This window comes from Sitophilus oryzae, unplaced genomic scaffold, assembly GCF_002938485.1.
Source record: "Sitophilus oryzae breed Bouriz unplaced genomic scaffold, Soryzae_2.0 scaffold_562_pilon_pilon, whole genome shotgun sequence".
In the NCBI taxonomy this organism is placed as follows: Eukaryota; Metazoa; Arthropoda; class Insecta; order Coleoptera; family Curculionidae; genus Sitophilus; species Sitophilus oryzae.
In genome coordinates, this window is record NW_022147154.1 from 3,764,614 (window position 1) to 3,776,894 (window position 12,281).

Here is a 12,281-nt window from a genome sequence, read left to right on the forward strand (position 1 = left end):
TTCTTATTTACTGACACTTTTGTTAAAAATACTATATCCGAAAAGTGGTTAAAAACTAGAGTGAATTTAACTTTATTACTTAGGTAGTTATATTTTCCTAAACTACAACAACATCGCAATACTTAAATTGCTATATCACAATCTTTTTAAATGCAACACCCTGTGTATTATTTTTCTTTTAGATGTAGAATTAAAAAGTAAACATTTTTTGTATTTAAAGTGTTACTAAATTGTGAACAGTTTTGCAGATATTCGCGGTATCATATTATATATGGCTCTTCCAACAGTACATTTTAATCAGTCACCTAATATGATCTTTATTATTACTCTGGTATTTTACCGTTGAAAACCCATATACATATAACTAAATATACTCAGCCTAATCTCTAAAAAGTGAAGCCCAAACAGTGAAAGAGAAATATGGAATTCTGTAGAAGTCTATTTCACCCGGATACTCATTTAACTGCGCATGTCTTACCTGAAGAAGTTTTCATTGGTCGGTGTTTTTAAAGGGAAGTGGTTGACTGACATTTCACCTAACCTTCAATTTTATTTATATTTTTATTATTTATAACACATTATCATATGGTATTGGAAAATGTCAAAAAAAAGTTGGAAACAATAAACTAAACAAAATCACCCTTTTACGCGCACAAATAAAAAGTAATCCAAACAGAACTAAAACAACAATCAATCGGAGTTTGGCGCAATCGCAGTCCAATCGATATCCGGGTGAAATAGACTTATGCAGCATTAATATGGAGCTGAGTTATGTTGTCTTCTTCTTATGGCACGGAAACAGCACACAGGGTTAAATAGGGAACACTGAGTATATTTTATTTATACGTATATGTGAAAACCCGATATGTAATATAACACCACATAACACAGCAAATATCTGCAAAACGGCTAAAAATTTAGAAACACTTTCAATAGAAAAAATGTTCATATTATTTTAACTGCATTTAAACAAAAATTTATATACAGGGTGTTGTATTAAAAAAAATAGAGATATAGCAATTTAAAGATTCCGATTTTTCATCACGGATTTAGTCTGTAATCCTTGGTGTTTAGGAAAATAAAGCTAAGTATTAATAAATTAAAAATAAATTAAGCATTAATAAAGTTATATTCACACCAGTTTTTAACCATTTTCGGATATAGTGTTTTTAACCAATGTTTTAGTAAATAAGAAATAGAATGACAACACCGTATAAGTGCTTGAAATAAAAATAGACAGAAAAATGGGTGATGCAATTTATAAAAAAATAAAAGTTCATCATAACTTTTTTTATGACACCCTGTATACAACAAAATATTTTAGGATATGCACCATTATAAATCATGTAACATCTGTATAAAACTTGCTTATCTTCGCCAACAACGACGATATTGGACTTCCTCGCACTAATGGGCCACCCTATAGGTACCTACCTAATAATTCTATTTCAGTAAACTGGGTGCGTCTCAAAAGTGACTCACCCCTATAACTTTTTTTGTTTTTTTCGGATAAAACACCAAGATTTTTAGTATATATGTATGTATATGTTATGTAAATTAGACTTTTGATTTTTAAATGGCGCCCTCGGTATTTTTTACTTTATTCGATAGAAAATGACACTCTGAATAGAATGACATACCATATGTCAACTTTTGACATTTTCGCTTAAAAAAATCGAATTTTAAACTGCTATAGAGTGCTATAGCTGTGTTAGAAACACTAATTTTTAATCAAGGAGCCTTCGAAAAACAGATTTGATCTCCTAATGTTTTTAGTGTTAAGGCCGGTCAAAAGATGCCCAAATCGTATTTTTAATCATATCTCAATTTCTTTAAATGAAACAAGGGTGGCTCATTAACATATTTGGAAAAATCATTTTTTACGAGTAATTTGGTACCACACACTTGGAATTCATATCGGAAAATGTCCAAAGTTGACACATGATATGTCATTCTATTCAGAGTGCCATTTTCTATCGAATGAAGTAAAAAAAATGCGGCCAGTGTTATTTAAAAATCAAAAGTTGTAGTCATTTCCGGTGAAACAGCAAGTGGCCGAAAACATTTGAATATGTACGTCAATTAATCCTAATTCATGTCAAATACTAACATACTAAATCTCGTTTTTTTTATCTGAAAAAATAAAAAAGTTATAGGGGTGAGACACTCTTGAGACGCACCCGGTATAGGTATACTGCCCAAAAATGTGTAATTTTTTCCTAATTTTTAAACATTTAAGATGACTTGGTTGTAGTAAAGGAAAAGGAAAAACTATTTTAATGCAATGAATGTATACATAAAGTGACTAATTGAATAATTTTGTTGTTGAGACTGCCAATTACCTTTTGCCGGGTCTGAAAGTGCCTTTTGTTGCAGTTCTCTTATACGATCCACTCGAAAAACATGTTTAATGTTAAAGCTTTTATCTTTATTATATTGTGTGTCTTTCCAATATGGAGCTTTATAGGTAAGAAAAATCCTTAACTTACCTTAAGATATGTCACTCTTCTATAAATCACTTAAAACATATTATTTCTTTGTATTGTTACCACGCAGAAACTTTGTTCTATAAGTATATTAATAACTATCAGCGTATAGATATGTGCACCTATACTGGAGTATTAGAATGTTTTGCAATACATACAAGCCTGAGGCTCTGACTAAAGCTATTATAGTGGTAAATGCAAGTTACTTTAATTTGTAGAAATTTACGACACTGAGCATGCTCAACAACAATTGGCGGAAGAAATGAGCGAAATCAGCGTAATAGCTAAAGCTCAGCAATTGATTGATAAAATGAAGGATGGAGTGGGAGGATCAACAATAGCAATTCACCATCCCAGTGGTAAATATATTTTTGTTTATTCACTTACAATTTTCATTCAAATATCCTATATGCCTATATGCGGATACCTACTGGGTGGCCCATTAGTGCGACGAAGTCCAATATCGTCGTTGTTGACAAATATATGAAAACAAGTTTTATATAAATGTTGCAAGGTTTATATAGGTGCATATCCTAAAAATAATTTGTTGTTATACAGGGTGTCCCCCAAAAAATAATGACAAAGTGTTTTAAACTATAACCCCCGTTTGTCTATACACAGAATTGGACTTGGCATAAAATTCTGTATATTATACTACAATGCCCTACTAGCCAACCATGGATATACAGGGTGAGTCTTAAATATGTGCAAATATTTTCAGGGGTGGTATATTTCGACTCCAGGAACACGTCTATGAGTTTTTTTTGCAAAAAAAAATTTCCCTGTATATTTTTCGAAAACTTTTTAGAACTGCCTATTCACCGCAAATTTTTCCACGGTATAATTTTTTAATCTCTGATATTACCATTTTTCTCTATGGTTATGGCACTAAAAGGGATACAAATACAGAAAAAATCCGGTGGCTCTCAAAATGTTTCCAACTTAAATAACTCCGTTATTTTAGACTTATTTGAAAAATGGTAAAGAGAAAATATGTTTCTTTTATCGAGATCTACCCGCCCTGAAAATATTTGCACTTATTTAAGACTCACCCTGTATATCCGTGCATATCTATGGTTTGTTGTTTGGGTGTTTTTACTTGAAGCACTATGCGGTGTTGCCATGCTATTTCTTATTTACTAAAACTGTGGTTAAAAACAGTATACAGGGTGGCCCATTAGTGTAAGGAAGTCAAATATCGTCGTCGGTATCGAAGATATAAAAAAAGTTGCATGGTTTTATAATGCTCCTTATCGTAAAAATATTTTGTTGTATACAAGGTGGACCAAAAAATGTTATGATAGAGTTAGGTTTTTTTTTAAATTGCATCCCCCATTTTTCTGTAGATAATTGGATTCAGCATAAAATTCTGCATAGAGTACACTATTTTTATTTGAAGCACTATATGCGGTGTTACCATTCTATTTCGTATTTACTTACGGTTAAAAACACTATATATCCGAAAACTGGTCAAAAAATGCAGTGAATTTAACTCTATTAATACTTAGCTAAATTTTCCTAAACACCAAGAATAACAGAGTAAACGAAAATTATAAGAGTAAACGAAATATTTAAGATACTATATTTCAATTTTTTAAACACGACACCCTGTATATTATTTTTCTTTTAGATGCAGAATTAAAAAGTAAACATTTTGTGTATTGTTCTTTAACGGTTTCCCAGATTATAAGTGCAAGTATTTTAACTGGAAGTATAGGTCAACCCCAGAAACAAAACAGGCCTATGAGGTTTATTTCGCAAAAAAAAATTGAAAATTCGATTTTTTTAATTTTTTTTTTATAATTTCATTTAGTTTTTAGTTAAGAAACTTAACTTGATAATATGGTAACATAGGTATTAGATTAAATTTACAAGAAAGAAAATCCAGAAAAGATGCAGTGGTTCTCAAAATTTTAACAAAAAATCATTTTTTTGGAAATTTTCGAAGTAAAATAACTCCGTTATTTTGGACTTATTTGAAAAACAATAAAGAAAAAATATGTTATCGAGATCTACCACCCCTTAAAATACTTGCACTTATTTCTGGGACACCCTGTATATATTTGTGCCATATGTATGTGTATACGGTAATATATGCAGAATCCAATTATCTATATACAGAAAAATGGGAGATGCAATTTAAAAAACTTAAAACTTGATTATAACCTATTTTTGTGATACCCTGTGTACAACAAATATGTTTAGGAATGCACCAGTATAAACCATACAACATCTGTATAAAACTTTTCTTCATATCTTCGACAACAATGACGATATTAGACTTCCTTGCACTAATGGGCCACCAATTCGAAAAGTAGTTGAAATCTCGAGCACCTTTATAAACCAGGTAACATTTATATAAAACTTGTTTTCATATATTTATCAACGACGATATTGGACTTCCTCGCACTAAAGGGCCATCCTGTATATAAGCATTCTCAGAACAGAAACAGATACATAAATCTGTCCAACGAGCCAGGGAAGACTTCGACAGATGAACATAAACTTGTAAAATACCTTTTTTCCTTGTCAGGAATCCTCTCGTTGGACAGACTATACCGGGTGCGTCTCAAAAGTAGCTCATCCCTATAACTTTTTTATTTTTTCTGATATAAAAACGATATTTGCTATGTTAGTATATGATATAAACTGTGTTATAAATTAGAATTGATTGACGTATTCAATTGTTTTCGGTCACTTCCTGTTTAACCGGAATTTATATAGAATATAATATAGAGATAGAAAATGAGCCTCTGAATAAAATGACATATCATATGTCAGCTTTTGACATTTTCGTTTAAACAAATGGTATTTTAAATTTCAATCTTTAGTGCCATGACTCGAATTTTTAATCAAGGAACCAAGAAAAAATAGTTTTGATGGTCTAATGTTTTTCATGTCTCGTCCTGGTCGGTTAAAAGAAGCCATACTCGTATTTTTAATCATATATCATTTTTATCAAATAGAACAAGGGTGGCTCATTAGCATATTTGGGAAAAGCATTTTTTACGAATAATTTGGTACCACACACTTGGTATTTCGAGTCAAATTGTCGTTAAGAACCGCATGTTACAAATTCAAATAAACCATATTATGCAAAAATGTCAAAAGTTGACATGTGATATGTCACTCTATTCAGACTGTCATTTTCTATCATATAAAGTAAAAAATAAATACCTAGGGTGTTATTTAAAAATATAAAGTTGTAGTCATTTCCGGCAAAAAAGAAAATTACCAAAAACAATTGAATACGTCAATTAATTCTAATTTATGTCATATATAGTCTGTCCAACGAGAAGATCCTTGACAGTGATAGATGTGTCTGTCATTTTAATTTCAAAGTAGTTTATTTTATTTTACAAAGAAATAAGTTGGTACAACTGGAACGCATAGCAGGATATATTTAAAATTTGATTGACAAGATGACAAGTGATTACTTCAAAATATTGTGAAAAAACTGTATAAAACTGAAAAAATGTAATCGAGTTATTTTATTTAATAAAAACGGTATGTGTTAATACAAAACAAACAAGAACAAGACACTACATACCAAAAAAATATAAAAAAGAACTATTATTTACTTTCAAGCTTTATGAAACTACCCGCATTTATGATTATATTTATCAATATAACTTATGTACAAATACAAAATTTGTAATATTCCACAGGAATAAATAAAACAACATAGGTAAATAAAACAAACTATTTTATTAATAATAACACCTACCAAATTTTATACCTTAAAGGTTGGTTAATTAACTTTAATCTTAATTTTGTTTCTTTTGACATTATTTTTCTGCAGTACTAAAATCCATTATTTACCTATCGTGTGATGTCGATATTTTACAGCTACTCCAGTTTTTAGTATGTGTTTAGTTTGATCCTTCTACCATATACGAGATGCACTTATCTACGACGAAATGGTATACAAACTTTATCGATGGCAACTTCATTGGTGTATAAGACTTTCTGCCTGGGCAGCGAGTATTAACCATAAACTGTGCTCTGGGTCTACAGTTAATTTTCACTCGATTTTTCCTCCACTTGACTTCAAAAGACACAAAACACACGTAATAATACGAATCAAAATGCATCATCTTCCAAAACGCAGGGTATTTAACAAAAGTTGACACAAAATTATAACCTATAATTTGGCAAGACTTTGACAAGCGTCAAAAATGACAAAAATCTAAAGGCGAGTTCATACGCATCGGCGTCCGTTTGTCGTTCATCGTTCCGTCAAACCAATAAAATTGAAATACGATCTGTCATTTTTTAAATAAACCAATAAAACTGGTTAAAAACAACAAGACACGACGCATGACGGATTTATATTTAAACCCATGTCAAAAGTTGACATGTGATATGTCACTCTATTCAGACTGTCATTTTCTATCATATAAAGTAAAAAATAAATACCTAGGGTGTTATTTAAAAATATAAAGTTGTAGTCATTTCCGGCAAAAAAGAAAATTACCAAAAACAATTGAATACGTCAATTAATTCTAATTTATGTCATATATATACTAACATACCAAATCTCGTTTTTGAAAAAATAAAGAAGTTATAGGGGTGCATTACTTTTAATACATACCCGGTATATTCTGTGCTGTCCGGGATTCTTTCTTTGAACAGACTATAGCTAAAAATCTATAGCATATCATTTTGTATGACAGTAATATATTTATTACACACTGTTCTGAAAAAGCCACATACCAGAGGTTTCCAGTATGAGATTTTCGTTCCAGGAATATCAAGGTGATTCAATTTTATCTGAAATATATTAGATACTATTTTTATCGTTGAAAATAAGAATAGCTACTAAGAAAATTTATGACGTTTTAAGGTAAGAAATTCATTCATAGAAACCGCTGGATCTTCACTTGTCAAGGCGAGGTATCAAAAGAAAATGGACATTGTAATGGAAACGCATTAGAATCCTTAACAGCCTTCAAGCCTATGAAACAATCCGATTTCTGTTTCATTAAAAACTACAATTCCATCAACGAGACACTTTGTTTATCATCGCACCCTGTAAAGATGGTCTTCGAGAACAACACCATAATTTGTGAACCCACCACTGAATTCTTTCCAACTTTGGACATCGAAATTGAGGACTACATCAAACTTTGCGAGAATATTTCTGCTAATGTCACTTATATATATTATGGAAATCAGAGTGATCCTGACCATATCCAAATTCCTAATGAGAATATAAGAGTAAAATGTGAAAATCATTTGAAAGAATCAGATAACTCTAGCTCTAGATCAGTAACAACTAAAAAGATCTTGAAGGAATATGATTCTGCCATTAATAAAACAGGTATATGTGTCTTTACCGAACAAGATAAAGTCGTTTTGAAGCTGCTCGAATATCTACAGTTGTAAATTGATTTAAATGTACAAGAATTGTTAGTACAAAACTATTATTATTATGTATATTAGATTTTAGAGTGCAATTTTTATAATAGCATACCAATATTTGTAGAAAAATAACTTCTAACAAAAATATAATAGTTTTATTAATTTTATATTTTGTTTTTAATATATAGGAGTTTTCAAATGAATAGTCTTGGAGAATAATTATCGAGTGTATGCAACCAAAAATTCTGTTACAGAGATATTGAAATCGTAAATATTTTCTGTGAAAAAGTCAGTTTTTAACTCTGTAATAGTTTTATTTGGAATTAAAACCTGAAATTAATGTAGGTATTATGTTCATAAAAAAGAAATAAATTGAGAATATTTAAATATAAATGTTTGATATTTGTTGTCGAACATAAACACACCATCTAGTTTATAGAATTATTTTATTAAAATTCATACAATATGTTTAAAAAACTTTTAGAAAATGTATTAATATATATTATTTATTACTGTTTATCATAAAAAGAAACGTCTTTATATTTTTACCCAAACTTAATAGTTTCATGTAAACTGAAACACAAATATCAAATAAATTTAGGAATGTCTGTTACAATTTAGGCAAAAACTAAATATAAATAAAAAATACTTTCATTTTTCTTTGAGAAATATCACAATTACAGATCTGATCACATTAAACAACAAAGAGATATATCTTACAACGCAACTTATGGGCAAGAAAATTGTCTTTTTTTGCATAATAATTATTAAAACTAATATTCAGTTACATCCTAACGTACTCCAAGTTAAATATTAGTTAGTAAATATTGAATTGCAATTATTAATCATAATTTCAAGTAAAAATATATCACTCCTAACATCGGGAATGATATTTGGTGGATGATGTATCAAGGTAGGTGCAAAAACAGTTGCTAAATTTAAAGAGTTCATTTTGTTGATTGGCGAATGTCGAGCTACTCTAATATTAAAAAAAAATCATTAATAACAACATTATAATGACTAATTTTATGCCTAACCTGTTTAAATGTTGAATCATATACTTTAAAGTGTCATAATGTGCCTTTGGTAAAGAATCTAAAGCTTGTTTAATTGCAGATAATTGTAAATCCAGATCATTATACTCTAAAAGTTAAAATAATATTTAAAAAACCTTTATACATACAATACCAGATTGAATTACTTACGAATAGCATTTATAAGCTGTGGATGTATTTCAAAAGTTATTAAAGGAACAGGTAGTATTCTAAGGTACAATTTAAGGGCTCCTGTAATCACATTTATATTTGGATATTTTTCCATGCTTAAATCAGCTTTTTCTCCATCTAAACAACCAAAAATTATGCTTTAAATTGAACAATTAAATAATATATTTTCACCTTTATCTAAAGCTACTTTAATGGCATCAATTTCATCAGCAAAGCCACTTAATCTATATATTCCTTCAGTAGTTAGACCTCTAGCTTCCACTTCAGCCACACATTTTGTAACTACAAAAGGTAGTTCAGCCTTGTAGGCACTTAGTAAAGTTGTTAATTCAATACCAAATACACCTCTTAAATACTTTAAATCTGGGACACAATCATTAGCAAATTTTTCAGAGCACTTTGCTACAAATTAAATATATTAAAGTAAATTATATTAAGGTAAGTTTTGTTTTCTTTACTATGAGCTATAGCACCACAGTCATCACATTTCTTCCCTTGTAATGTAAATCCCCATAAGAAATTAGCACACAACTCACACCAATTAAGACCTTTAAATGTAGTCAATTTAAAAACATGTGGCTTCTCAATCTTATCTGGCAAACTTTGGTTTGAATTGTGATATGAATATGGTATATTGTCTGGTATATTTGGAATTGTCAATGTGTTTTGATTTCTGAAACAAGTGTAATAACATATTTCTAAATTAAGTCGCTTGAGAGTATAAAATTAGACTTACATCACATTTTGTTTTGACAGAGCCTTTAATTTTCTTTTATTCAATGTTAGGGTCATATAAGGGCTTTCCTGATAATTTGCTGTTGCTAGTCGTTGCAAGACATTTGGCGCTTTTAATTCTAAATACATCGTAATTAATCCATCGGCCACTAAAGACCTAGCACAGTCATACCTTTTCTCCCTAACATACAACCCATTATCTGGATCATAATACAATTTATAATGATGAATTTTGTTATGGAATCTGTTAAAATTAAACCATTTTTTTAATTTATTAAACCAATTTGTAATACAAAATCATATCAAATTAAATACCTACTTTAAACTTAAGGTGTAGAATTCTCCATTTGCACACTTACTGCTTCTCACTAAGTACGCCCCATTAGGCCGTGAATTGAGAAGGGCTGAGGCTTGAACATGAGAAATAGGCCCATGATAGTCTTGGCCCAAATAACTGGGTTTGTTGGATAGTATTTCATCACATAATATAGGAATAGGTTCAGGGGCTTCCAATTGCATTCGATAAACTTAAATTGAACGTCAAATTTATATTTTTCAATAAATCACTCCTTAATTTAAACATACAAATAACGAAATCCAGTGTTTTAGGAGAAATTGTATTAAATTTACCAACCATATTTATCAAACTGAGTACTTACGATCACTTTTCCATAATGTATGAACAGGTGAATTTGATTCGAGCACCATACCTATTGATTATATATATTTATTGAGAAATCACTTGAAAACAATTATCGGAAATTACAGAGATATTACAAAATACATTTTATTTAGAACGGATTCCATTATTTACCAATATTTACAATACCACAGAACATACTACAATATGACTACAATACAAAACATCAAAACAAGGAGATACGTCAATTTCACATTTCACAGAATGTCAATTTCGCCAGACAGCATAGTTGCCAAATTTAGCTAAAATACTGGAAGGAATTTATCTGTTTCTTTTTAATCATTTAATATTTTTATATCAACATAAGATATGGCAAATTTGATTAATAAATTCGTTAAAAAGTCTATAATTAATTTGTTATGATCTATGACCCATAAATTATTATACTTAAAATTTTAAATTAAATTAGATAATGATATCTGAATAAATTAATAAAAATATACGCGACAACGTTGAAAAACGACAAAACCCGAACGTCCCGACCGGATGTATCGATTGTTGTCAAACACTGACATTTGAATTTTATTTCGGTTTTATTTTCCGTTATTATACACACGCCCAAGAAGAATTTGCCCGGCAAAAGCACTAGCTATTTCTTTGTTCTCTCAAAGGTAAGATGATTTATAACGTTAGTTTTATTTATTCTTGTGCATGCTTTTTTTTCTAATTTATTTTAACAAACGAATCGACACTTTTTGATGCATTCCTAAACGTATTTTTTTAACGGCGAGATCCTGAGTAATCCAGTATTAACCGGATTTATTATTTTCTGTGACCGGATTTATTATTTTCTGTGACCGGATTTAGAGAGAAATTTAGAAGAAGCACTATAGAAGGCTTGTCTATTCATTTACTCTTTCTTCATTTCGCATTTATAACTGCACATCTAAATTAAAAAGTAGTTTAATAGTAGTTGATTCAATAGTGATTTCAATTTCAGTTCAAGATGACTTCCACGGGTGTTAATGTTGGTTTCTCAGCGGATAAAAACTCAAGTAGAGTACTAAGACCACCTGGTGGTGGTCACACTGATATTTTTGGGGCCCCTGATCCACCAGTTAAGAAAGACACAGGTCGTAACGCCTCATCGATTTTGGAGGGAACAAACAGTCAGGTGGCCGCCCCTAGTCCGAAAAAAGAAGCAGCTCCACAACCACCACAAAAAGCTGAACCACCTGCAGCAGATGCAGCGCCAGCTCGTACTAGAGTCCCACCAGGTGGCTTTTCCTCGGGCCTTTGGTAGAGAACCATAGACTGGAAGAAACTAATTTTCTTGTATGTTAACCTATTAGCTTTTATAACGATTTTATATACCTAAAAATGGACCATTAAGTTTCCTTTTGACATTCTTATTTATAAAAAATTGTTAAAAAGATATTTTGATACTAATTTATTTATGCATGCAAAAATTTATAAAGAAAAATTCTAGTATTCACGTGCTTAACGTTTTAGCTTTTGATAACCAAATCTAATAAAGTAATTTTTGTATGTATTTAAAATAAAATTTTAGTGATAATTTTGTTTTGTTTTAATTAATATCGGTCGGATATTTAACAGGTTATTAACATCAACCCAATCTGATAATTTAGTTTATTTTTAAATGAAATATTTATTTGATTATTGAAAATTAATCATATTTAAAATGTTCTGGCGCATTCGCCATTTCATCAAAATTATATTTATATTTAGAAATAAAAGAAAATATGCAATTAGAGTCATAATATAAATAAATTTGGAAAAAGTAGGTACACAATATTTATTTTGAGGTTT

The 12,281-nt window shown here is 29.9% G+C and overlaps 4 protein-coding genes across 5 annotated transcripts in view; 2 read left to right on the forward strand and 2 right to left on the reverse strand.

Moving 5' to 3' along the window:
• The window catches only part of LOC115887309 (beta-hexosaminidase subunit beta-like), a 274,263-nt gene extending 271,615 nt beyond the window's left edge, over positions 1-2,648 (reverse strand). The window contains exon 1 of the mRNA XM_030906702.1: positions 2,490-2,648. The gene's annotated coding sequence lies outside the window, so the exon portion shown is untranslated. The remainder of the gene's footprint in view (positions 1-2,489) is intronic.
• On the forward strand, positions 2,340-8,216 carry LOC115887313. Its single transcript, XM_030906715.1, has 3 exons — positions 2,340-2,467; positions 2,705-2,845; positions 7,333-8,216. Exons 1-3 carry the CDS (start codon positions 2,404-2,406, stop codon positions 7,872-7,874), a joined length of 747 nt encoding a protein of 248 aa, XP_030762575.1. The 5' UTR covers positions 2,340-2,403; the 3' UTR covers positions 7,875-8,216.
• A 63-nt stretch (positions 8,217-8,279) lies between these two features.
• Positions 8,280-10,709, reverse strand: LOC115887310 (beta-chimaerin). Of its 2 annotated transcripts, none has more exons than XM_030906708.1 (8): positions 10,471-10,709; positions 10,131-10,338; positions 9,813-10,055; positions 9,535-9,749; positions 9,248-9,478; positions 9,056-9,193; positions 8,888-8,993; positions 8,280-8,829 (listed from the first exon to the last, which is right to left on the reverse strand). In XM_030906708.1, the coding sequence occupies exons 1-8, from the start codon at positions 10,517-10,519 to the stop codon at positions 8,664-8,666; spliced, it is 1,356 nt and encodes a 451-aa protein (XP_030762568.1). In that variant the 5' UTR covers positions 10,520-10,709; the 3' UTR covers positions 8,280-8,663. The 2 variants fall into 2 exon arrangements, with proteins under 2 accessions (XP_030762568.1, XP_030762567.1); XM_030906707.1 differs by having other exon boundaries at positions 10,397-10,513.
• A 265-nt stretch (positions 10,710-10,974) lies between these two features.
• LOC115887314 lies at positions 10,975-12,028 on the forward strand. The gene is made up of 2 exons (XM_030906716.1): positions 10,975-11,122; positions 11,452-12,028. The coding sequence occupies exon 2, from the start codon at positions 11,458-11,460 to the stop codon at positions 11,752-11,754; it is 297 nt and encodes a 98-aa protein (XP_030762576.1). The 5' UTR covers positions 10,975-11,122; positions 11,452-11,457; the 3' UTR covers positions 11,755-12,028.
• Positions 12,029-12,281: the final 253 nt, after the last annotated feature.